Raw genomic sequence first — 25,550 nt, 5'->3', positions numbered from 1 at the left:
ATTCCTATACATTTTTTATAAGCACAAAGTGATAAGAAATATGGAAAAGGATACATAAGGACTTTAATGATAATTCTGATCCACTTTACTAGCACTCTTGGTAGACCCATGGCTGGGTCCAAAAAAGCTAAAAAGCAACAAAGTCAGACACAATTTTTTTCAGCATAAGGACACCAATACTGGCAAAAAACCATTCTAGTTCAACCAAGATCCAGAACAAATCAATTGCTACCAGAACTAGAAAGTACTGGCAAGAATGCCCAACACTGGCTCTGAAGGGTAAGAGCCACTAAGGCGAAGGAGAGACAGCATCTGCAGTAAGCTGATGAACCAAACCTTCAGTGACACAGGAGGAGGCTGGTGATGCACAGCTTCTGTAGGATGTCAACAATGAGCCCTACAGAAGCCTGAGAATCTCAAAGCCAGGAATGGCATTTTAAACCCTAAAAAAAAGGTGGCTTTGCAACAACTGTTACCAATCTTTGTGACAGGTTCCAAGAAGTGTCAGCACCAAAGAGACTCCCTTGTGCACTGCATTTCTTTGATAACAATGGATCTGCTTTCCAGCAGTCTGCTGAATATTTCTGTCACAGAGATTTCAGCTCAAACAGTTACCTGAGAAGCCAGAATGAGAACACCATAAAAAAAGCTTTCTCAGAACAAACAGTTTGAAGTTTAGAGCTGCTGACTATTTTATTTTCAGATTCCAACCAGGATGCTTGAGATTTTCTTATGTAATGAAAAAAAAGTTCATAGCAAAGTGCTTCTGGGCAAACCAGTAAGTATTCTGAAGTAACCAGGGATTTCCCTCTATCATTTACACCGATGGCTTGACAACCAAGAGAGAAAATCCTGATCTAAGACTGCCTAAAAGCTTCCATACACCTCCACACTAGTGACACTCCTTATGTAATATGGGACTCTTCTCAAAAATAGATGTGAAGAGGAAGCTATTTTCTTGTCCTAGAAAGAACAGCCTGAAGTCTCAGTTTCCCACTGTGCTTTAGAAATTAAATCCCAGGCAGACTGAAGACAATGCTCAACTCAGGATAATCAATAATCTAGGGAATTAAATTGTCTGTGGCGATGAGGACATCCAATTACCACCCTGTCATTTGTCTGCATTCTAAGGCTGGAATCTTGAGGAGTTAGCATATTTAATGAAACCTGCTTTGTCTAAAAAATGTTCCCAACTAGCTATACATAAAGATTTGCTTAAATCATATTCTGGTCTATCAACTACTAGATACAATGTAGATATTAAAAAAGAGAATTATCAGCAACAACAGATGACATTGAGGAAATATTACTGTTAAAATTGTCTACGTGACAGGCTATTCACCATTTTCCAATAATCTAAACAGAAGAGGCACTTAAACATATAGAAATAGAACTATTTTTACTTCAGAATATTCCATTTGCATTTTAATGTATTTCCAAAATTATTCAAATTATCTTAAGGATCATATTTTAATCAAAGTATTGGACAATTGTTATTCTTTGAAACAGGCTTATCAATGCCTTAAGATGCATAATCTAAATTGAAGTAAAAAACCATAATTCCCAGACTGTTCGAGTGAAAAATAATTTAGTAATTTTCCCAGCGAATATTCTCTAGCTGCACAACATGAACAGCAATGAAGCTTTTGTAACTGCCTATGTAAGCACAAAAGGTCTATCTTCCAGGGGGTAATCTTCTCTGAAAATAAAAAAATATCTGGAAGCAATTGCATTACATTCATAACAGGCAAGAAGCTGGAAAAAGGCTGGGATGTGAAGAAAATCCTAATACATATACACAATTTTGGTCTGAACACGCATTAAAACAAGCACGGTAAAAAGCAACCTTCAGTTTCCTCAAAATTTAAAGGCATTGTGACATTCACTACTAAATTTACAAAGACAAATGAAAAGGCATAAAACCTGCTTATCTGTACACTAGCACAAAAACTAAGTAACAAGAGAATTAAATTTATGATAAAAGAAACATCTTTATCACATGGAAAATAATGTTTTCTCTAAGTGTAATCAGCCTATAAATTTTGTACTTTTTATGAAGAAAAACTAATTTCAGTCATGAAGAGATAAGACATCATTCTATCAATTCAGTAATCCACTCACAAACGGTAATAATATGAGGTGCTACGGAGGACTACCAAAAGCTCAGTTACAAGAACTACACATTAGAACAGGAAGATTTCTTCTCAGACATAGAGTTACCTCACGTTTAACCTCACATTTATGAACAGATTAATAAATAATTGTGGAAGCCTTCGTTACCCATATATCTAACAGTCCTCTAAATCTCTTTAAGCTTTTGACCTCAATTATATTCTGAGGAAAGATCTTCATAGGGCACATAGGCAATGTAATATTGTTGACATTTCAGATTTGATTTATAAATGTGTTTCTGAGAAAGAGCAATATTATGATCTTTCCCCATTACATGGTAGGCTTGGTATGTCATTCATTACTTGTAATAAAACACCACTGAAGGTGGCAGGGCAATCACTGCCTTCATTTAGGGCCAGTAAAAGCAAATTTGACTACTTTATAAAACAATGACAGCATCTAGAACCAGTTACATCCAGACTGGGGGGCTGAGGGAAGGGGAACTAGAAGGGCAAAGAGGAATACACAACCTTCTCACAGTGACAACAGAAAGAACACACACTATTGACTAGGGGATCATAATTCCTTTATCATCCTTCTTCTGATTCCTACACATTTCCAAGCTGAAAACAGTGTATCACCCAAAACAACACCTCACAGACTGTGAGTTATGTGAGTAGGAAAATCATGCTGGATCTTAATTAAGTATAGATGTAATACTCAACAGGATAAATAAATAAAAAAGAGATGAATAAAGAGATGTTTTCAAGCCAAGAATTTTTTTTTTTTTTTAAGCACTTTGTAAACAAAGAGCAGTCATACATTTTTGCTATGGTCCATCACTGATTTCTTTTCATATATGGAAAATTTACACAACTTTATTCTAGCTTATACATTAGGAAATAAAGCGTTATTTGGTAAATTCATGTTGTCCTTGTCCATTGCATGCTTTAGGAACAGCTTTAGCTGATCCTTGAAGAAGCATTAATAGCAAAGGAACTATAAGATCCTGCATTCAAATGGAAATACCTGACAGCAACAATGCATTTAGAGGACTTTAGCAGTATGGACTGTGGGTGGTAGCAGCTAAGGAGTAACCAATGAACAAATGAAATCACTGAAAGGGGTCACTGGGGTATCTGGGAGAGAAGAGGAGGAACAACTGCTTCTTTGAGAAAGTCATTCCCCAGCTCCTGCAGAAAGACAGGAAATTAGGACCAGACAGACTCTGCTGAATGAGAAAACTCATCTGGAATCACAGAACAATACTGACAAAACTCAGAAAACCTAACTGAGTGGTCAGCAAATTACAAGTCTGCACAAGGAATAGTTTCTGGAAAATGAAGTAATTTTTTTTTCCATTTTTTGGTAGGTTAAATAATTTAGAAATGCATTTACAAATGTTACAGCAATCTTCATGTGGTAAAACTACTTTTATAATAGACAGAAAAGCCCCAAATTTTTTTTTTTACTTAGCTTATCATTTTGGGATATACCTTGAAACTTCAGAAAAAGAATGATGCACAATTAACTACTGATCTGATGATGCATTAATACAAATGATACAGCTCAATCGCCTGACTTTGCTCTACTGCACTTAAGAAAATTTCCTACTTTTGTTTCTTCTTGTAGATTTTAAAAATATGTAAACTGTTCTGCCAAAGAATGTTGCTAACCACAGGATTTTAGACACTTATCTACAAAACCTCCACCATTATTAGAATTAAAATATAAACAGCAAGTTTGTAATGTAGTTCTATGACTAAAATATTGAAAATACAAGACTTCAACTTTAGGAAAAGCTGACATATAAACCAGCTGTTTACCTAGTAATCTTACTAGACAAAAGGGAAATGCAAGCATGTTTTGAAACATGAAAGATGTACAATTTTGAAACAAACCTTGTCCATTAGTTTACTTGCATGAAGACTCAGGCTATTAAAGAATATTTTCTTGCTCAACAAATGCATTTCTTCAATTGTTGTCAACAGTGTGGCTGCATTGTTTCCTACAATACCACTGAAAAAAAATTAAAACTATTTAATGAATCTAAAGGGGAAACAACATGATAGTCAGATACTTAAATATAATTTTAAAAACTATTATTTTCAAAGTTTAAAATTTAGAACAAATAATTACAGGGAACAATTCTCCATAGTGGCTAAGAGATAAGCTTACTGTAAGAACAAGCATCATCAAGTATGTCATTAAGCAAATATTAAACACAGGCTATCAAACTTGCACACTTTTTTGTAGAGTACTAAAATTTACCAGAGTTTTGCTTTCTTATGCAATAAATCTACTTCAGTTATCAAAAACAAATTACATAACAAAAAGGGTTAACAATATTCTATCATACTGCCTGTTATCATTTCTGCACTGAGATGCTGGGCAACCCCAAAACTGTAAGAATTCATGCCTTGCAATTCTGAGTGTTAAACTATCACACTTAGCCCAGACACCACATAACCCTTAAATGGCTCTACAGGACTATGCTCCTCTCACAGATATACCCTACCTCTGGCTATAGGAATTGCACTTTTAAGTCCCAAAGTGTCAGTGAAAATTCATTGGTTCATAATAGGACTAAACCTCTATCTCAATTTTCAGATTGTAATCTTGAGTTTAAGAGATCATTTTCCAAACTGATTTTTCCTTTTATCAGTAAGGTGCACCTTCCCTACGCAGAGGAAATTATTCAGCTAGTAGAAGGTACTTCAGTGGTCTTTAAACATTGTGCTGTTAACAAGACAGAAACCAACAGATAAGACTGACTAAGATCTTCCATTTTAACATCATATTTTCAATTGAACCAAGCTTCATAACCATGGGGAAATGCTAATTTTGGAGACAGAAAAACAAGACCAAAATATTCCAGAATTTTTGTACAATAAAATTAAGAAAAGGCATTACATGTGTTCTACAATAGTCGTGCCACCACAGTTGAAGAATTTAAATAAGCTGGGAGGTGCCCAAGAACCACTTATCCCAGTCTGCTCAACATCTGAAGTATTTTCAGACAGAGAAGCTCAACTAGTAATACTAATGCTTCAGATTCTCAGCAGTTCAGTCCAGGGCTGTGGAGGGAGATATTTCTCCTACTGTTCTTTCTCACCAACATGAACTACAGCATATGCCACAGCATATAAATGATATATAAATTAGCAGCTCTGGCTTTTCTGCAGTTCCTGTATTCCTAGTGGCTTCTAAGAAGTTGGAAGGTGATCAGTGTACCTTCAACAGTGAGATAAGAGAGTGCATAATTAGGGGAAAAAAGTTATCAAAACACAACTATTTAAAACAAAACAAAAACAACAACAAAAAACAAACAAACCCAAAAAAACCCCCAAAATCTGAAGAAATTTTATTATTTACATTTTCTCAAAGGGGACTTGACTTTGTCATATGAAATGTTGTGGAGAGTTTTTTTGTAAACTATTTGAATCTACACAGAACAATGAAGAAACAGTTATTGTGCCAAATTCATGCTGTATTCCAAAGCAGTTTTGATATCAACTGAGGAATGGCAATGGGTAAATGGTTTCTGCTTATTATCCCGTATGTTTTTACTTGACGTCATAGTGCAGAGCAACAACTCAGCAACAAAAGTACTCTTCCTAGCAAATTTGTTCTTACATACACAATTAGGGAAAAAAGGCATTTTTAACATATTTTGTAATTTTGCATACCTGATTGTATGGTGGTAGAACTTGAGCAAATTAGAAATCTTGTACAGTAAAACTGCTCCTGGCTCGGCAACAATCACCTGCTCAATTCTAACCTGTAGCATGAACAAATACAAACATTCTTCAGGTCATAAATTCTGAAAGCCAGCCTTCTATGACTTTATAGGCAATATATCTCTGATTTTTGAAAAATAAATTCAATTAGAAATACATTTTAAAAGAGAATGTCCAGTTAGCTTTAATGTTTGGCTTGAACTGAAGTGCTTCTGGGCTGCCAAGCATCTGGGCAGAAAACACAAAGGTGTATGCACACTTAAAAAAACTACAAATGCAACAACCCTTCCAAAAATCCTACAGTCCCTACAGACTTCTGATGTTATCGGAAATTTAAAAATATTTAGATAATTTTATGGATTAATACCAATACATACATACTGTGGAGTCTTCCCCAGCACTGAACAGCAAGAATGGCTGCAATGCTGCAGAATCATTAAACTACAGCAGTAGATTTCTACCATCATGCAGAAATTCAGAACACCAAAATATGAGGTATTTTGCCTAAGAAACAAATTTGACCTGGATGAATAAATTCTTCCCTGAAAGGAGAGCATATATATCTCCGACCAGTACTTACTTAGAAATATTTATAACTAATAACCAGCTATGTTGATTGTTTATCTCAACCAGGATATGCTGGCTACACAACAAAATGGTGCTGAGTGTCTTTACAGTTGGAGAGCTGATGTCTTCTCTCCTTTGTCTCCTTGGTACACACAGTCTCAATCCAGTCACAGAAAGCTGCTCTAGGGTCAATCTTTGTGCACTTATGAAGCAGAGTGGACAGTGACTTATCCCTGCACTGCTCTCCCACATGCCTGAGTGTGCAAGGGCTGCACACAGATCAGTAGCCACCACCCACTCTCCCAAGTTATTTGCTGTTCAATAGAACACAATGTGCTGCAGTCCCTTCTTAGAGCCAGCTGTAGGGAGAACTAACCAAGATTACGTTCTCTCAATCCTTTCAGTTTTCATCTAATTCACAGCCCACCAGCAAATAACACTTTTTAACTCTTATTCACAATACTTAATGCATGAAGTTTATTTCAACACAAAGGTGAACTTTGCTCTTCAATGTATTTGTACATACAGAAGTCTATATACAAATATATGTCTCCAGTGTCACCTAAAAGTGTCTCCAGTGTTACCTGTGGGCATGAATACTGAGTACATTCTAGTTGTACAGCAAAAGAGAATAAGGCAGGCAGGGGAAAAAGAGGGGAAACAACACATTAACAAAAAAAAAAAAAAGGAGTAACTGAAAGTAAATAAAATAATTAAAAAGTGAACAAGAGAACAGGCAGAAGAAAAGAAAAAAAAAAAGATTTTAGGATCACGAGAGAAAAATAAAAATTAAAAAGACAAAGTGGGAAAAGAAGAACTGCAGCTTCCCATATAGAAGTCTTCACTGCACTGGAGAGCCAAAATTTGCAAGTGATACAACCTAATCTGTTTGGGGAAACTTTGGATTCAGAGCTCTTACTATTTTTTAGTCCTGTACATCCTGTTCTTAGCTGACTATAAAAGACTACCTGCAGTCCACATAGGGCATCAAAGACATTTTGCTTTGAACTCATCTTAAATGTTATGGAAAAGCTGAGGAGTTTAATAGAAATGTTTTTTAGGATTCTCCTACCACCAACTGAAATGAGAGGCCTGTGCTAAGATTTGCCACTAGGGAGTATTCAAGAGTCACTTAAGTGCCTAAAACACAAATCAACTATCAGTAAGAAATGTGGGCAATTTAGACTGCATGTAAGCATAACCATTCTACAATATATTGTAGAAAAGATTCCTCCAAACTGAATCAGTTACTGTTGTTCCTCTGAACATGGTGGCTTGTAATTATCTAATTACCTATTATGCATTGTCTCAAAGCTCTTCTGCTTGGGGGCTTCTCAGGCAGGATTTTTTCTACTTTTTTTTTTCCTTTCCCGTCAGGAAACAATAAGTGTTTCATACTTTTTACTGGAAAGTCTAGACTGTCAATGAATTAATGTAAGTTGCATTCTATTAAAATACAGAATACAATGGGAAGTCTTTAATTGTTCTTTTAGGATTTTTTTTTACTAGCACAGTAACTAACCAACAACAATATTTCAGGGGATTATTTCTAAAGAGACTACCAGCATGTAAGTGTAAAGAGTTTGGCAACTGAAATTAAAGTTACTGTGTATTTAACTATAAAAATCACAAGCACTCAGATCAACACCAAAACTTCCTCTGACTTACACAGGAGTTTCATTCCTAATTACTTTGCTGGAATGCACAGAAATACTGGACTCAAACATCAGCATTCAGTATTAACAGAACTGATTCAAGAGTACAGAAAGTTTGGAAATATCTTTCAAAAAAACAAAGCTGTGGTGACTGTCCTATTAGAACAGGCGTCTTCCAACACATCAAAAACAAAAAGGTTGTGAAGGATGATCATAATTCTGTAGCAACAGGCACAAAACTGAAATACAAGAGATTCTGTCTGAACATCTGGGAACATCTTTTATTTTACTGTGCAGATAGGTGGCTGAGCACTGGCATATGCTGCCCAGCGAGGCTGTGGAGCCTCCACCCTTGAAGTATTCAAAAGTCACCAGGACACAGTCCTGGGCAACCAGCTCTAGGTGGTCCAGTCTCAACTGGGAGTTTGGACCAAGTGACCTCCAGATGCCCTTTCTAATCTCAATTCTTCTGTAATTCTCTGACTTTCTAAATGGCACTTTTTTGAATTTTACCTCTCTCCAGACCTTATCCTTTTCTTATCACAAACTTATATGCAGTATCCAAAAACTAGCTGTTCACATTTGAAACTGAGTATTTGTCAAGTGGATACGGTTGTTATAGTTACAGAATCCTAAGAGAAATTTATTATAATCATATTGAGGCAGAGTAGCTTTTGCTTTAAAACCACCTGGATTTATACACTGCACAGTCAGGCAATAATTGGTATCAGCTTCATCACTTTGATTACTTCAGTGCTTAAGTGAAGCACATACAATAGACAAGTCAGGCAATCATTTGATGGATCATCATTAATGATTTCTATCACATGTGTCCCCTAAACTTACTAAGGCTGTAGTCTGAAAAAAAGACAAGTATAGAAAGATGTGACAAATACAAAAGACTGAGGTAGCATAAAGATGGTAATTAGGAAACAATTTTTCATGGTGTCTTTAAAATACAAGAGCAGGAGTTATTAAAACAAACCCCAAAAAAAACCCCACAAACCACAAAAGGAACTGGCTTTTCACACCAGAGCTGAAATGTTCACTTCCCTCCTGAAGGATACGTTGTGAATATCAATAGTTTATATCAATTTGACATGTTCATGCAAGTAAACATCTGTTGAAATCTATTATATACAAAGAAGTTATGGCTCAGTAAGTCCTTAGTATATTCACAAACAGGCAAGGAAACTATCCTACAGAAGTATGGCACAACTACACAACCTGTACACTCTTCCCTAAGCATAATGATCACTATGAAAAACATGTTAGTAAATTACATGGATTTTTCATTTGACTACTACCACCAGTACAGCTATTCCCATACACTTACCACAAAGCTGTAATTTTATACATCAGTACTCTTCAACATAGGAAAAGTAAACCAAAATCAAGACTCAAATTTAGCATCCTAGTATCCCTCCTTATATGACTATTATAAACCAGATATCTATGAACAAAGGCATCTTTAATTTGAGAAAAAATATTTTAGAAGTCAACAATCTAATTCTTAACCAAGGGCAATGAAAATACACTGAAGAGATGGAAGCACAAGTTCCGAAAAAACATGACAGAACAGCTTTTGTATTTAGAGTGCTAAGGAAAACAAAATACTTCACCTTTAGAGGCCTGCAGACACCTTCTGTGATGTGTCCAACTACTTCTTGAATATTTTCTTCCACACCTATAGTTAATGCAAACACATGCTAAGATTATGCAAATGTAATTCTCTTTTCTTCACATTATAAAACAAATAAACAAATGTAGGAGGTACTCCTCCATAAAAAGAATTATGAACTGTGTGTTCTTTTCTCCACGCAACTAGTTCACACCTCCACTGTACCTCCAATCTAACCATTAAGAAATAGCTGCACGGCAAAACAGTCCTGGAGTCGTTACCTTTTGCTATGCAATTGCTTCCTAGGGCAACACAGTGCGTGGGAATCTGAGGTAGAAGCAGCAAATGATTTAGCAAGAAGCTATCTCAGTAAGGCTCAATATTAGCACTTCATGAAATTGAACTAGAAAAACACCCAAAAAACCACCAGGCTGGTGAGACACTCCAGGAGCAGCAGCACAGCCCGTTTGCAAGGCCTGACTGGCAAACACATGTGTCTGTCAGCGCTGCTTACTGATGAGCTCGTGGCGCTGCTACTAATGAAGTGACATGTGTACCTCCATCCACACTGCTGCGTGCTGCAGCGCTGGCAAACGCTTCCTCCCCAGCAGCAATTGAAACTCATCTTCCACAGAACCATGTACAAAGGAGAATATTGCCCTATCTTAGCACGAAGCACAAATGAATTGTTGCATGGCAACCAGTGCTGTCATAAATCAATCAAGCTGAAAGCAACAGATCTTCAAGCTCTCACTTCAGTAACAACTCAGAACAGATTTATGGAGAAAGCAATACTTTAATTCTAATTTAAAACTTGTCAACAGGAGTTCATCTTCGGATGGGACCCATGCAATGAAAGTAAACAAACTGACTGTGACATGTGACAGAAATCAGGTGACCTGAAGCTATATTTTGCTTATTTCAGAGTGAGACAGATTAACTCAGAGAGTAAAAATAATGAAAGATCAGAGATCTGTGCCAATGCCTCTTTACACCAAGTTACATGAAAAGCCATATAAGCAGTAACAACTGAATTCAGTGTGGCGTCTGTAAGAATTTCAACATACTGAATTGGTAAGGTAATCAAAATACACGTATATACTTGAGTACTGATATCAAGGCAAAAAGCAAGATTACAAACCACAGCATGCACGCTCTTTTACCTAATGGCTAGCTCCCAGATAGACCTTAGCAGTTTACACATTTTTTAGTAGGAACAGTCACACTTGTACTGCTCATCAATGTAACAAGTACCTAGCACATATTTGCAATAGTGTCTCTAGACCAGATTGACTTAAAAACAAGTTGTTTGGTATGAAAATTTTAGCTCAAAAAATATACAAGCTCGAATACTAAAGGACATGGAATAAAAATTTTGAGATACCACATGCTTGTGCCTTCGCATGTATTTTCATGTCCAATTAGAATTCTGGATTCCAAAAGCAGTGAAATCTTCCAGCAGAATGGGTTATATAAGTGGTGCAAGTTTGACATGAAAGAATTACAGAATAAACAATTCTCAAAGGTCCAAAATAACTTTTAGAATACAGCTCATAACTGAAGATACACTTCCAACTCCTTGCTACACCATATATAATTTTTCTCTGACTGTCCTTCTATAAAAGGAGAGATCTTTTTTCGACTTTGTTTAGCTTCTGTTCTCCATCTGGGTTCCTGTAACTCCACAAAGAATGGGTTTCCACTGCATCTCTTAAAATGCCTGCAATTCTCAATTCCTTGCAAGAGAAGATTTCTCTTGGGAGGCTCCTGCTAGCTATAGAATACCTAAACTCTGAAGAGGAAAACCAGGTGCTTTACGCTTGTCCAGCAAAAGAGTTAAACTTTTTTGAATGTGTTTTCAGCACTTAAAATTTTAATAGCATTTTTGGTCAGGTTAATCTGAAACAGCTAATTTTTGCAAACTTAATATTTTAAAACTTTTAAAAACTATCCTTGCACACTCTGCTTACGGGCTACATAGTTTGGTCACTTTAAAGTAAAAACTGGGACGGAAACGTTTCTCAAAAAAAGAAGTTCCACATGTACAATTTTTCATGCAGTGGGACCATATCCACCAACAGGTATACAAGTGGCCTTTTTTTTTTCGGTTGTTTTTTGAGAAAGGAAATTTTTGTATAGTTGAGATTTACCACATTCTCCACAGTCCTGAAAGTACACAGAGCTTATAGGAGAATTTAAACAGAAATCTGAATTCAGTACAGACAGACACACCTGAAGGAAAATAACAGAAGTGGTTCCATCTGTAAAAAATTACTAAAGTTGAAATTGAAGTGAAAACATCTGACTGACCTAACTTCAGACAGCCAGGTAGGTGTTTTATCTATGGCAGTTGCTTGGGCTCCCTCTATGGGGGAATGGAAAAAATCCCAGTTTGTGATGAAAGTCTCCAGAAATGCTTACATTAGATCTCAAATTTTGTTAGGAAGCACTGCACTCTGAAGATGCATATCTCTATCCTTATCTCGAACTGCAAATAAACAAGATGTCCACTTGTTAAATAGCAACATGAAATTAACTCAATTTTTACTCTAGCCTGCACAGCCAGACACCTAAAGACTGCACAACAGTACAGAAAATTCAGCCTGAGTTTTTCAGTACCAGAGATGCTGTTCCAACTACCAACTCAGGACCAGAATTTATAAAGAATAGATAATCTCAGGGTATTTTGGGGTTGCACTGCCCATAACTGTTTCTTGTTAAATCCAGTGGTATCCTATTAAGTACTGTTTTGTCTTACAGACCTTATCACATCACTATCCTTGTCATCAAAAAAATTTCCCCCAAAACACAGAGGAACAGTTACAGACAGCATCTCCCAAGCTCCCAGTTTGTTGCTCCCAGCATGAAAGGAAGAATTCCTCTTTACATTTCTTGAAAACTGTGCACCAGTGATAGCAGACCCACTCCTGGAGAGCTTCGGAAAACATATTTTTCCTTCAGACTGAAATACTGAATCTCTTGTTTATACCAGTCTTTCCAGAAAAAGGTTTTGTCCTCGTGACTTTTTGTTGAAAATCTCTCCCCCAAATATTTATATTCTCTATATTATCAAGTATCTTGCTCTGTGGCTGAAATGCTCTAAATATATCTCATTGCATGGTCATACTATCTCAGGCCAACATCCTATCAGAAGGCCAAAGAACTTCATAGTTAAACAAAGCACTACACAAAGAAGTGGGAGAATTTCAGAACAAAGCACAGCAGCAGAAGCCCAGTCCACAGCAGAACCAGACACATTTACACCCTCCATGTAAATGGAGCTTGTCCTGAAGGGCTCCCCAGTTACAGGCAGAAGCATTGGTCAGTCATCTACAAAGAACTGCCATGTCTTTTTCTCTCCCATAAAACCTTCATGAGGTCTGCTTTCCTGTCTCCCTGAAATACTGTCAGCAAACAGTATTCAATTCACTCCCACAGTACACTATAACTGTACTTAAAAACCAGCATTCCTCCAGTTTGATTTACAACAGTTCCTGAACATCCTCCTTTTCTCATATAACAGCAATAAGGGAAGGCAATTAATACTTACAGCAGTAAGGAAAATCAGAATACATATTAACTTTAAAACCCAGAGTAGGACTGAGACATACAGTCTGAAGAGCTCATCAGACATTTATCACATGTAAGTTCTTACAATGAGTTTGTTACAATTGAGTACACATGCTAATTTATAAAAAAATATCTTTGAAACTATGGTGGCAAATCAAACTAAAGCTTCTACAGGATAAAAGTCTTTAAAGTATAGCTTCAATCTACTGAAAACAAAGCAAAGGGGCTGAAGACTAAGGATGAGAATCTGCAGTTCTGAACTGAAGGAGAGTTTTCATATTAAAAAGCTCCACCTATTTGTGAGTGGCTTATGTCAACCTCTATAAACTGGAATGATGTTAAATGACAGATGAAAATTCCATTTTCCTTGTAGAACAGAGACTTACAGAAACAAGGAATTATATTTTTAAAAAAGAAAAACTAAAGAAAAGAGCAAAGGCACAATGAAAATCCTCAACATAATATGTAATGTTTTCAAAGAGATATGTATTCATATAAATTACAAAACAACTCTCAACCATACCCTAAAATGTCCCTTTGTAAATTTAATGTAAATCTATTGTAAGTACAGTAAAATAAAATGAGTGCATTTTGAAACATTCTTCTTTTGTTACAGGCCCTCTTTTGGTAGAATGCAACCACCAGCTATTCTGAGATTATTTTTAGGAAAATTTAAACTTAGACTTGTAACTGAAGCCCAGCCTAAGAAATCAGTCACACTTTCTTATCACAGACTTACTATCACTTCACAATTTATGTTTTAAAACCAGTACTACCTTGAATAGTCACAAGCTTTAACATAGCTTCTAAGTGTTCTTTTTCAGATGCGGTAGCTTGATGCAACCAGGCCAGCATGTCTCCTACATACCTACACAAAGACAGAAATTTCTGTGTAAATTAGTGGTTTATGGTGTCAGGAATTCAAAATGCCAACAAAATAAGGGTTATTTCATTACATTCTTGTTAGCACTGTACCTCAGAGGATCGTGAGAGTGCATTTCAATAGGGCGGGGAGTACCTCCCAGACCTCCTCTAGTAAGAGCATCTATAAAGCCACGGACCACAGCACTCCTTCTAGCTGTCCCAAACTCATCCAACGTGTACCTGTAATTGAAACATGAAAACAGGTTAAAAAAATCCAGTCTGCCTCACCACAGGTGATTAGTTCAGCCTCACAGCTAATACAAGTAAACATTTTTATAGTTCTAGAAATCTTGCATCAATGCTTCTACTATAAAGCATTCAAAACCATCTGGTGATGTCAGAATTCCTATCATCCTGCTCTATGGTACATCTGGCAAACAGGAGAAGACAAATTTTAAGTTGTCACCTGCCTGTCTGCTCTAGAGCAAATGTGTAGGATCAGATGAGACTTCTGATATTGCAGACAGGTGCTGCAATATATAGTCTTTTATATATATATATATATATATATATACATACATACACACACACATATACACTGTCCTTTTCTTCTTTCTTGGTTGGATAGCTCTTAGTTTCCAGGCTAAATTAATTACCTGTCACATTATTATTTGTGGAGTTTTTCTACTGAATTTGACCATTTTTTCTAGCGTGCCTCCTCTGGTACCATTGCAAAATAGACTGAAAGAAGTACTTGGCATGGTGTTTCCCACACAGGAGCATTGGCAGAGGCCACAGTCTTTCCAGGATCAGGTTAATATTACTGAAGAAAGAAAAGGGGGTGAGAAAAGAAAGTGAAGTGACTGCTTCTGCAGTGTCCTGCAGGGCATCAGGCACTGCATTGCCAGCCAGGAAAGGGAGGGGATTGTCTCACTCTGCTCTGCACTGAGGCAGCCTCACTTCCAGTGCTGGGCGCAGTTTTGGGTGCCACAATATAAAGAAGACTTTAAGATGTTAGAGCTTGTTCAAAAGAGAGCCACAAGGATGGTGAAGGGCCTGGAGGGGAAGCTGCATGAGGAGCGGCTGACATCACTTGGTGTGTTCATCCTGGAGGAGACTGAGGGGAGACCTCACTGCAGTTACAGCTTCCTCATGAGGGGAAGGGGAGGGGCAGGCACTGATCTCTTCTCTGTGGTGACCAGTAACAGGATCCAAGGGAATGGCCTGAAGTTGTGTCAGGCAAGGTTTTGGGTGGATATTAAAGAAAAAGTTCTTCACCCAGAGCATGGCTGGGTACTGGAAGAAGTTCCCCAGCAGAACTGATCACAGCATCAAACCTGACAGAGCTCAGGAAGTGTTTGGACAATGCTCTCAGGCACATAGTGTCACTCTTGGGGATGGTGCTTTGCAAGGCCAGGAGCTGGACTTCATGATCCTTGGGGGTCTCCTCCAACTCAGCATACTCCATGATCTTCTTGATTCCTCTCAACAGACACTAAAGAGAACTGTTCCTTGACTCTCCCATTCCCTTACCCCCAGAATTAAATACATGAAAACTCAGCTTTTCAATTTTTGTACACATAAGCATATTTGACAGGTGTGGGACTCCTGTTTGCGTAAGATCCAGCTGACTGACAGACAGACACAGCAATTCATTGCACTGCAACACAAGGCTTCTGCCTTCTAGGCTACCACATGACTAGCAGGAACAGACTTATATTCATCTGACAGTTGTTCACTGACTTTAATCAAAGCAGTTGTAACTAGGTATTTAATGGATGAACAATTACAGCCCAGAATGTATTATCTCAATGGCTTGCTGGTGGTAGAGGAGGTGCTGATAACTTACACACGGCTAATTTTTAGAGCAGGCTACCTTTCTGCTGGCATTGAGGCATGAAAGCAAGTGAAGGATGGGAAATGAAAGCTGGTAACATCCCAGTTATATTTGCAAGCCATAGAACACTTCTATTTTTTTAAACTAATTTAAGTTTGTATGTTTGAAGAACATACAAACTAAAAAGGAGAGAAAGAAAATACATGTTACAATTTATTTTTCCAATGTAACTGAAAATTGTCAATGAGTGAGCATGGTGTCACTTACCAATGACACTCAGCAGAGGAATATAATACTAATAAAAAGAATTTTATTCACTGACTTATTTAAGTCTGCACTTAATAAGCAGTACATTCACTTTTAATAGATGTAGAGAACAAAATATAAAAGAAAAAAATACATGGCTTCAAAAATGTTTGGCATTAATTCAATTAGATTTCTACTCTGCTATAAAAAGTCAGAGGAAACCTTCAGTTTTGTTCTTTTCAATCCTAATTATTCTATTAAAGAGGTGAGGAAAGAGCACACTGAAAAATCTGGAAATTTCTGTTGGAAGTGTTTTTCCTCATACACTGTACTTGCTAAGCTGGAGAGTAAATATCTGCAATTGATAGAAGTCTAACAAAAATTCTAATAAATTACTACTTACAAAAATAATGCAACTAAAAGTAGAATAGATCTAGCATCTGACAACTGCCCACTGTCTAGAAGGAGCAGTACTGGAGTGAAAAATCTCAAGCATCTCTAGAAACCAGTTTGCCCTTTTTTTCCTCTCTAACAAGCGGCTATACAATAGATCATTAAATATACAGCCGTGAAACAGATCTTGTGATCATTATTAGTTCTGAAAACAGCATTCAAAATGATAATTTTGTTTTAAAAGGAAACTACTAATTTTCCCTTTGCTCTCAGTAGAACAGGGTATAACCATTATAAAATGCTACATGTTAAAAAATTCGGCAATAACTATTATTTACACTAGAACACAGTATTTACTACTATGTTATTACACATACTCATGTTTGGAGAAGAAAACATTTGGATGTTTTTCAATCCAGCTTTAATGTTTAAAATATACAGTAATGATCACTGGGGAAAGAGGAAGAAAGAAACCTTTTGAAACCTGTGTGGATGATGGAAGAGGAACACTGCTTTCAGCTATGTCTCCGTGCATTTTCTAGGAAACAGTTCTCAATTTTTCTGTTAGAGCCAGGAAGTGAAAACCATTTTGAAATGTTTCTTTTACATCCCCTACTGACTGCAGTTCCAAAAAGTCCATCCATAGTGCAGTCCTTCTGATACTTTTAGTTGGTAAGTCAATATAAGGAAACAAGAATTTGTAGAGTTGGTTCTAAACTCTCATCCTTCTCCATCTTACTCACTTTCACCCAAGTGAATCCCAATCTTTATCAGAAGCAAGGGCAGTGATTTGGAGGGAAAGTGTTTAGTTCACACAAGAGTGCTAATACACAAAAAAACTAATTAAAATTATTTTCTCCTGTGACTTAATTTCTACATTATGAACTCAGCAATTTGTTGCTTAAAGGTATACAAAAATTTTTATAAGGGAATAAACTAAATCTTGAGATTTAAAATGTAAGGCATCAGTGCTGCAATTTTGATAATATGCTGTAGCAAGTAATTAAGCTTGATAATCTAAGATGAGAGACACGTGTCTGCATCATCTACAGTAACAGGGGCTTTTTGCCCTTTTGGCAGAGGAAAGGTCTTACCAATCAAATTCTATCTTTGTTAATACTATTACTGCTGTTTGTGACAGAAGTGTCAGAAAAAAAATTATCGTTTGCAGATTCATTTTAAACTGGCCAGCAGTGGATTTATACACAAGATGGGGTTTTCTTCCCTTGAAGTAAGAAAGCAAAACAATGATTTTATGAAGTTTCAAAGTATCATAATTCAACAAAGTATTTATTACAGAAAATAAAACTGCATCTAAAAAGAATCCTATAAAATGTTGTGAACATCATAGTGACTGATCTTTTGCAGCTATAAAAGAGGGCGTAGGGGAGAGAATGCAAGAAGGGACTCCAATTCCCAGCTATGCCCTGAAGTACTGCAACACACCATCCAACAAGCTGGGGAGGTCAAGCGACACCACTTCTCCCTCACGTTAACCAGCAGAGCTGACTGAGCATGTCCAGCTCTGAGCTTTCTCTCACACTGACAGCACTTTTCAGCTCCACATCCCCCATGCACTTTTCCTGTGAAGGGCTCCAAGAAACTTTACAGCATCATGTACCTACACCTTCACACTGACACTCCTAAAGACAGGCGTGGGCCTTGGAAAGGCTGCCCTGGATACCTGTGGCGGAAAGCAATTTTTCAATGGTAGCAAAATGTGATGAATGCATTAAAAAAAAAAGAAAAACAAAACAAAACAAACAAACAAACAAAAACCAACGAAAACCAAAAGCCCAAACCCCAAAGAAGAGTAAATAACCTCTTCAGAGATGGTTACCCCAATAAACAGTTCTTACAGTGCCATCTGGTGGTTTACTCTCCTAAGTACCATTTCATTTACTTCAACACCAGCAAATTCAGAATAACAGGAGTATTTTACACAGATATAGATATATAAATACCTTCTACACTTTAGAGGTCCATATGTAGGATTTTTTAATAGATTACTGTATAACTCATAATGGAAGACATTCTTACTACCACAGGCACTTCAGTAAGAGGTAATTAGCCTTTACCAAATTTTTACTTTGGGGACTCAAAAGATACAATCACATGTTTTGAACAGGATTTTTTTACTTCAGAAAAATCCTAGAATGAGAGCACAGGAATTCACAATTAATTTAAATTAAAACAGTCTGACATTTTACTTTAATTAGAAACTTTTAAGTTAGAAAAGTCCAATGACATTTCCTGTATCATAATTATGTCAGAAAGACTTCTGAAATTTAAAACAGTCAAAATATCATGCTTTATAACTTAGGTTTCTGAGTAGTTTTGAATTTGGCACAGGACCAAAGTGCCACCAGTCTTGGCACTGTAATTCATGCCCATCTTTAAGTTTTATAAGCTCAAAATACCAGCTTCTGTTAGAGATAGCAAACACTTACTTGTACAGGACAGGTCTATCTTGTAAGGCTTCCATGGCTTGAGCAAGAACTGGAGAAATGTCACATGATTCTTGTGTCAATGTCCTGCATTCATCTATAAGATACCAACACAAAAGCACACTCTTTACCCTGTAATACATTTCATACAAGCTGTCAAACAAGAAAAAAAGATAAAAACTCAAAGGCTTTTCACTTTGAAGACTTCAGAATATGCTACCAGGGCTAGTTAGTGTTAATACAATTAAATTCCCTGCAGGGAGTACTATAAAATGCATGTCCATCACCAATTTCAACAATAAAAATGATTAAAGGAAGTTTATTATTTTTTCATGCCCACATACAAATATTGACTCATTCAACCTTCGGAATTTCATTGGGCTCCTTTATAACTGTTTACCACACTTCAGGTAAAGTACTAAGAAAAAATGGAGCAACTAGTTAAGCAAGCTGTTTGCTTTGCCATTTGATTCTGTTATTTTTTCTTTCATCAAAATAACTATATAATCTTTTATATTCCAGGCAAGAATGTGGAAATCATATAAACTAGATAAACATTGACAGAAAAATTATGACTTTTCATAAGGGTGTAACCACAACTATTATTTGAGGTTTCAGCGTCCACTGAGGAACAGCTAATGAATATAAAAGTCACATTGCACCAATTTTTCCCCATGAATCTTACTGTCAGTGAGACAGTCTTTTGCTTTGGAGAAGAGCAAGTATATTTGATGTATTTGAGGCTATCAAGGTGTTGGATGACTACATCCAGAGTACACATTAAAAAAAAAAAAAAAAGCCTACTATCATTCAAAAGAGCATCCTAACAAAAGGATTTTTTCTTTTCTAAAAGTAACCCACCACCCCTCCCACTAAACTAGATCCTACTATCAAATCATTAAAACCAACAACTTCTCTCTAACTCGCAAGAAAATGAAATTCAATACAATTAAAATTTTGTTTGGACTACCAAACTGTAGTAGTTGTTCTTTGGGGAAAACCATCTACTAAAAACACAAATAAATAATCCACTTTTATAATAATGAAATTGACCCAAAAACCTAGAGAATTGCCAATTAACAGTTTGGCTCCCTAAGAAGGAAACCAAAATGCTAATATATCTTGGAAGGGGTTTGTGCTAAGTTCAATCCACATGAAGGAATTATAGGAATCATCATCATAATAATCATAAACATAAAAACATTCTTAGTCCTACTTTGAGTCCATCTGTAAAGTCGTTCATAAGATGTCTCTTGCAGTAAAGCCATCTGTTCCATAATTTCCAAGCTACAAGACAAATAAAAAGTGTATTTACAAATTCTATTTTAGACAGTACTAGCAAAGGCACTTCAAGTAAAATTCAACATATCATTATTAAAATTTTGAGTATTTTAAATTTTTTTTGGTGAAATATTCTGTATATTTCCGTGTATATTCTGTCATATGAAGCAAAGAATGAGAGCTTGCTTTAATTTCTGCTTTTAATTGTAAATGGCTCTCTTGCACTCATTTAAGTAGGACTCACCCTGCCCTTTGCTGATTTGTTCGGAGGAGAATCTTGACATCATCATGAATTTGTTTTACTCGTCCCAGAGCCTTGAAAAAATCCTAAATAAATTGAAAAACAAAATACAAGCAGCGTGTAAAAGCAGTAATTTCTTCTTGACCTGTCCTGTAAAGTATGTGTTTTTCACACCCATTAACTCTAGGGAGATTTTTGAGGACACCACTATGCATTACATCACTGTCTCCCATTACTGTTAGAAACTAAGGAGCAAAATGAAACATTGTGAAGTACAACGATTGCAGGTTGATATTTTTTGTACTCACGAAATGGGATAACTATTTCTTTAAAAAAAAAATTAAAAAAAACATTTGCAATTGACCAGACTAAGGTTTTCCAGAATAACCTTTCTCTGTGGAGTAACTCAACAGCAGCAGTGGAAAAAAAAAAATAAAACAAACCTAAAGCCTAGAAGACAAGTACATACGGCTAAAAAGGTTACTTTGTTAGTTTCAGAGTGCAAATAGAAAGCCAGTAACATTTTCAAACAGGCCTTCCTATGAAGACATATTTAAAATGCCTTGGAGGAGACCAGCATTTCAGATATAACTGTTTGTTACATCTTTTCTGATTTGAACACAGTTTGCTCAGGAACGTTCATTCTGGTTCAAGTCACATAAAAATAGACATATTCTAAGTAAAAAAGGCCAGCAATTTAATCTACTGCCTTACATCAACTGTGTTAAAGACCATGACTATAAAAACCCAAAGCACTCTTCTTTTGGGATAAATGAAAATTTCCAAGCCGCAAGTCTGACTAAAGGTGTTTTAAGGACATTGGTTGACTCTATCCTAGGGGAAATGCACACACATGATGTTAATGAAGTCTACCAACCAAAGCAGAAGAACTGTTTTATCTCAGTTACTTATGCACATTTTTAGATTAAGTTCCAAAAGGACCTTGCTGGCTGCAAATTAATCACACAGTAACTGGCACAGCGCTGCTGTCATTGCTCATTGCAATAGGTGCTTCCTAGAAACTTGAATGTTTTTTCCTGGCAATAGTGGTACAAAAGCATACAGCAATTACTCAAGTGCACAATTATTTAGCACATTCTATTTATGCTTTCATTAGCACTGTTTATGGTTATCAGTTCCATGTTTTTAACAGTGCTTTTAATGCAAACAGGATGCCTGTGAAAATGAGATAAATCTGGACTACCTGCTGATAAACTACATGCAGCTTTCCATGCAACTACAATGATAAAAAAGTCTATTTGGTATACTCAATTCTTTCATTATTCAGTTTGCTTTTACTGTAGAACAAGTTTCCTTTTACTCTTTCTTATTCAAACCATGTCATATTCCAAAACTTATTTTGGAAGGTGGCTGAAGTGAATCAGCACCTAGTATCTTTAGCAAGCAAATAACATTGAGGGAAAGCCTCAGCTCCTATTGTCTCAAGTCACTGAATACCTATATACATGAATATGCAAAATGCACACACATGTGCACAGTGGCAGTACTAGAGAGCTGCAAGCTTCTCATCTGCTTTGAGTGTCATGAAGTTTTAAAATGTCTTCACTGAAAATTAAGACTTCATAAAGGTCTTTTTGAAGTGTAGAACCATATGAAAACTACTTTGCCTCAAACTGATTACATGAGAGCTCACTTGCTTTAAACTCATTACATCATTACACAAACTAGAATTTAATGTTGGTTTTCTGTCTCTTTACTTGAATCTTTCATCACTCATTTCAAACTCATCAGAAATTCACCATTCTCTAAAAAGGTACATTCGTCCATAAAAAATTAAATTACAAATGGAAAGTAGTATCTCATGTACAATTCAGTTAGGGCATTTCTACTTTTTAGTTCAAGGTGAAGATTTTAATGTTCATTGAGCTACCTCAGTAATTGGCTCATCTTTTGTGCCTCGAAGCAGATTCATTTCATCCGGTGTCAGCTGGAATTTTGCTATGAATGCATCTGCAACTTGTGCTTTCATTTCTAATCTCTGACTGAAATAAAACAAAGTGAAGAGGATATTAGCTTTTTATGCTTATCTCAAAGACTTATTTTTGATATTTATACCTTCCAAAATACAAATCAGCATCAGAAATTGGTATTATTAAATTATAATAGCACATTTTTGCCATCAAACACTAGAGTTGCTTTTTCACATAAGACTTTCTATTAAGCTTACACATATTATTTAGTAAAGACAATATAGAGGTATTTCAACACATTTGAAAATTACTAAGTTCTTCAAAATAATATTCCTTCAGCATTTGTACCATAAGTTATCTAATCCAGATACTTTGTGCTTGCACATTTGTAATGCTTGCAGTTATTACCTTTCCAAATCACTAAGGAAAGGAAAAGCCTACAGCATCCAAAATTACAAAATTAACCTTACATTAACCTACTTTTCTGCAGACCAGATCCATTTCTTTGTAATACCATGCAGTTGGTATATCAATTTACTAATGTCACAAGCAATCAAAATGCAATGGCTAATTCTCTTGTTTCTGAAATAAACACAGCCAGGATGCAATATGCAAACACCGTCTCATAGGCAGCATTTTCCTGCACATGTTTTGTCACACTCCTTACAACCACAGGAGGACCCAAATGGAATGGACTGGGATTCCTGTAGCAACAGAAAACTTGCTTGAACTATGGTTTGAGCACACAGTATTCCTGGAAATAAAGACTACTTTTTCAGGACATTGAGAAGGCACCAATTAGTTATTTGCAGAACAATAAAGCTCAATTCCTTTAAGAAAATTTCAACTTCAATGTGATATAATTACTAAAAGACAAATACATTGTTATTACAGGGTAGTAAGAGGGGCAAGTATACTTCTATATACTGTACAATTAAATTTCCTTGCAAGATCAAAGCTTGAAAAGAAAGCTTTCACTTACTCCTTCTCTACTATCCAACTCGTGTCTGAACTTCATTCAGCTACTAATTATGGAAAACTGGCTTCCCTTCTGTAGACATGGATGACTTTCCCACCCTACAGTTCCACAAAATCTTTTAGAGATCAGATTAAATTTTTGCAATTGTCAATGCTCTAGCACATTGAACAATGAGAGAGAAAGTATTATAAAATCCAACAGTATTTTAACAGTAAAATCTATGAAAATCAAAGATGAAAGTAAGCCAATACTTCTAAGTTACACAACAGAGACCTAATCAAAAAGGAAAACCAAAAACTCATACACCTTTATATCACATCTTGAATTGATAATTCAGGTTTCACTGGGGTCCTAGGCAACTATAATGATTTTATCTTTACATTGACAGTTTTGCAATGCTTAAAATAAAACTATTTAATTTTCTCTAGGTAAACTCTACAATTCCAAATTTTGAGTCTTCATGAAGCCAAATGTTTCTCAGGGAAGGTACAAGAGTAATGCAGGATCATTTCAACCAACTCTACAGGCAGATGCGTCCATGAAAAGTCCTGGCACTTTCCAGCACAGTAGAAGGGGAATGGAACAAGACCATTTGGAACAAATTCAGCAAATTTTCAGCCAGAAGATTTATGTGGTGAAATCTGAGCAAGTCATCCTGTAAGAGGCAAAAAGACAAGCAGTCTACACAACATACAAGAAAGAGACAAGAAGATATTAACAAAAGAGTATTTTAAAATCTGTATTAAGCCTGTGAGAGATGTTCTGAGGGTAACTATGAAATTCTCACAACAGATGAAAGATGGGGCAGGTCTGCTCTGCACTAATATACTCACTGCAGTGATGTGTAAGCCATGCTACTCAGGCTGCCTCAGCCATCCCTGCTCATCCCTGACCTGTACTGACCTTCCAGGACCATTGTTTACAGCATCATGTAGTGAATGAGATCAGGGAACAAATCTGGCAGGAAAAAATCCAGAAGTTTTTACTTCTTGGGGGTGGAGGTTACATGTATTTTCTAATTCAGTTTACCACAGCCTGTGCTAAGGGACTGGGGTGTGCCAGCACCAGGAGCTGTCACAGGCAAGAGGCACTGACCTCACTGCTGCTACAAAACTCCCACAAAAACTACACTTCAGAACTCCTCTGGAGCATAAGAAGAGCTCATTTCAATCATCAGTTACAACAACTAATAATAATCAAAATTATAAATATTATGAGTCAAGAAAACTCTAGAGGCATCAAGATGGCCACTCAAATTGAAAATCAGCCAAGGACACTTAAAATTTAACACAATGATGCTGCTTTCAACAAAGCATTCCTGTTTCACACTTCTTGCTGAGCAAGTCTAATGCCTCAACATCACCACCACTGTATTTCGTTTAAACAACAGAAAATGTAAATTAGAGAATTAAATAAATTAGTCTCAATTTAATACAAATCTACAAAGCTGAAAATAGATGGGACTACCCCTCCCTTTAGGTAAGAGACAATCCCTTTAGCAAATAAATGAGAGAAGGCAAATGCAAGGCCTTCTTTGGGTTCAACTGAAATAAAGCTTCCACAAAGAGAGCAGCACATAGGATGCTGAGAAACTTTTCTGTTCTTTGAGCCTGTGTATCTCCTGAGTGCATAAACTTTAAGGTGCTCTTACAGAAGATTTCCATTTGTTATTTTCTGTTCTTCAGATTTTTTGAATCTATACTTCTATGGGTGGAAGTCTGATTTTAAGAAGTGTAGCATACTCGGCACAATGGTTTTCTCCATTTCCAGGTGGAAGTAGGGTTGTGGTAGAACAAGAAACAGAGCTAGGAACTGTCTAAACAGCATGCTCATGAGTCAGTCCTGGAACTCTGTGCCCTGTTTTACTCCTTCTTCATAAAAAAAGAATTATCTTGCTAACCAATATCTCTCCTTCTGCAAGTCCTCACTCTTTACAATCCTCCCTCAATTTTTGCTGCTACGGAGAACAAGGTGTGATCAAACACTGTACTTTAAAGCCATTCCCATATCTGGCTGTGTCTTGGGCTAAGGCATGGCATAACTGCACACTGACAAGAGTCCATGCA

The 25,550-nt window shown here is 36.4% G+C and overlaps 1 protein-coding gene across 2 annotated transcripts in view; it reads right to left on the bottom strand.

The window, feature by feature from the left end:
- The window catches only part of COG6 (component of oligomeric golgi complex 6), a 56,232-nt gene that overhangs the window by 18,819 nt on the left and 11,863 nt on the right, over window positions 1-25,550 (bottom strand). For both annotated transcript variants that reach the window (XM_026790625.2, XM_005482425.4), the window contains exons 5-13: window positions 22,466-22,577; window positions 20,578-20,660; window positions 20,269-20,339; window positions 19,056-19,149; window positions 14,241-14,369; window positions 14,042-14,133; window positions 9,697-9,761; window positions 5,802-5,893; window positions 4,014-4,131 (exon numbers count right to left, since the gene is read on the bottom strand). In XM_026790625.2, coding sequence (XP_026646426.2) covers window positions 4,014-4,131; window positions 5,802-5,893; window positions 9,697-9,761; window positions 14,042-14,133; window positions 14,241-14,369; window positions 19,056-19,149; window positions 20,269-20,339; window positions 20,578-20,660; window positions 22,466-22,577 — 856 coding nt within the window. The remainder of the gene's footprint in view (window positions 1-4,013; window positions 4,132-5,801; window positions 5,894-9,696; window positions 9,762-14,041; window positions 14,134-14,240; window positions 14,370-19,055; window positions 19,150-20,268; window positions 20,340-20,577; window positions 20,661-22,465; window positions 22,578-25,550) is intronic.

Source organism: Zonotrichia albicollis, chromosome 2 (assembly GCF_047830755.1).
Source record: "Zonotrichia albicollis isolate bZonAlb1 chromosome 2, bZonAlb1.hap1, whole genome shotgun sequence".
Classification (NCBI taxonomy): domain Eukaryota; kingdom Metazoa; phylum Chordata; class Aves; order Passeriformes; family Passerellidae; genus Zonotrichia; species Zonotrichia albicollis.
Note: the sequence above shows the minus strand (reverse complement) of the source record. Positions and strands in the feature narration are given on the sequence as shown.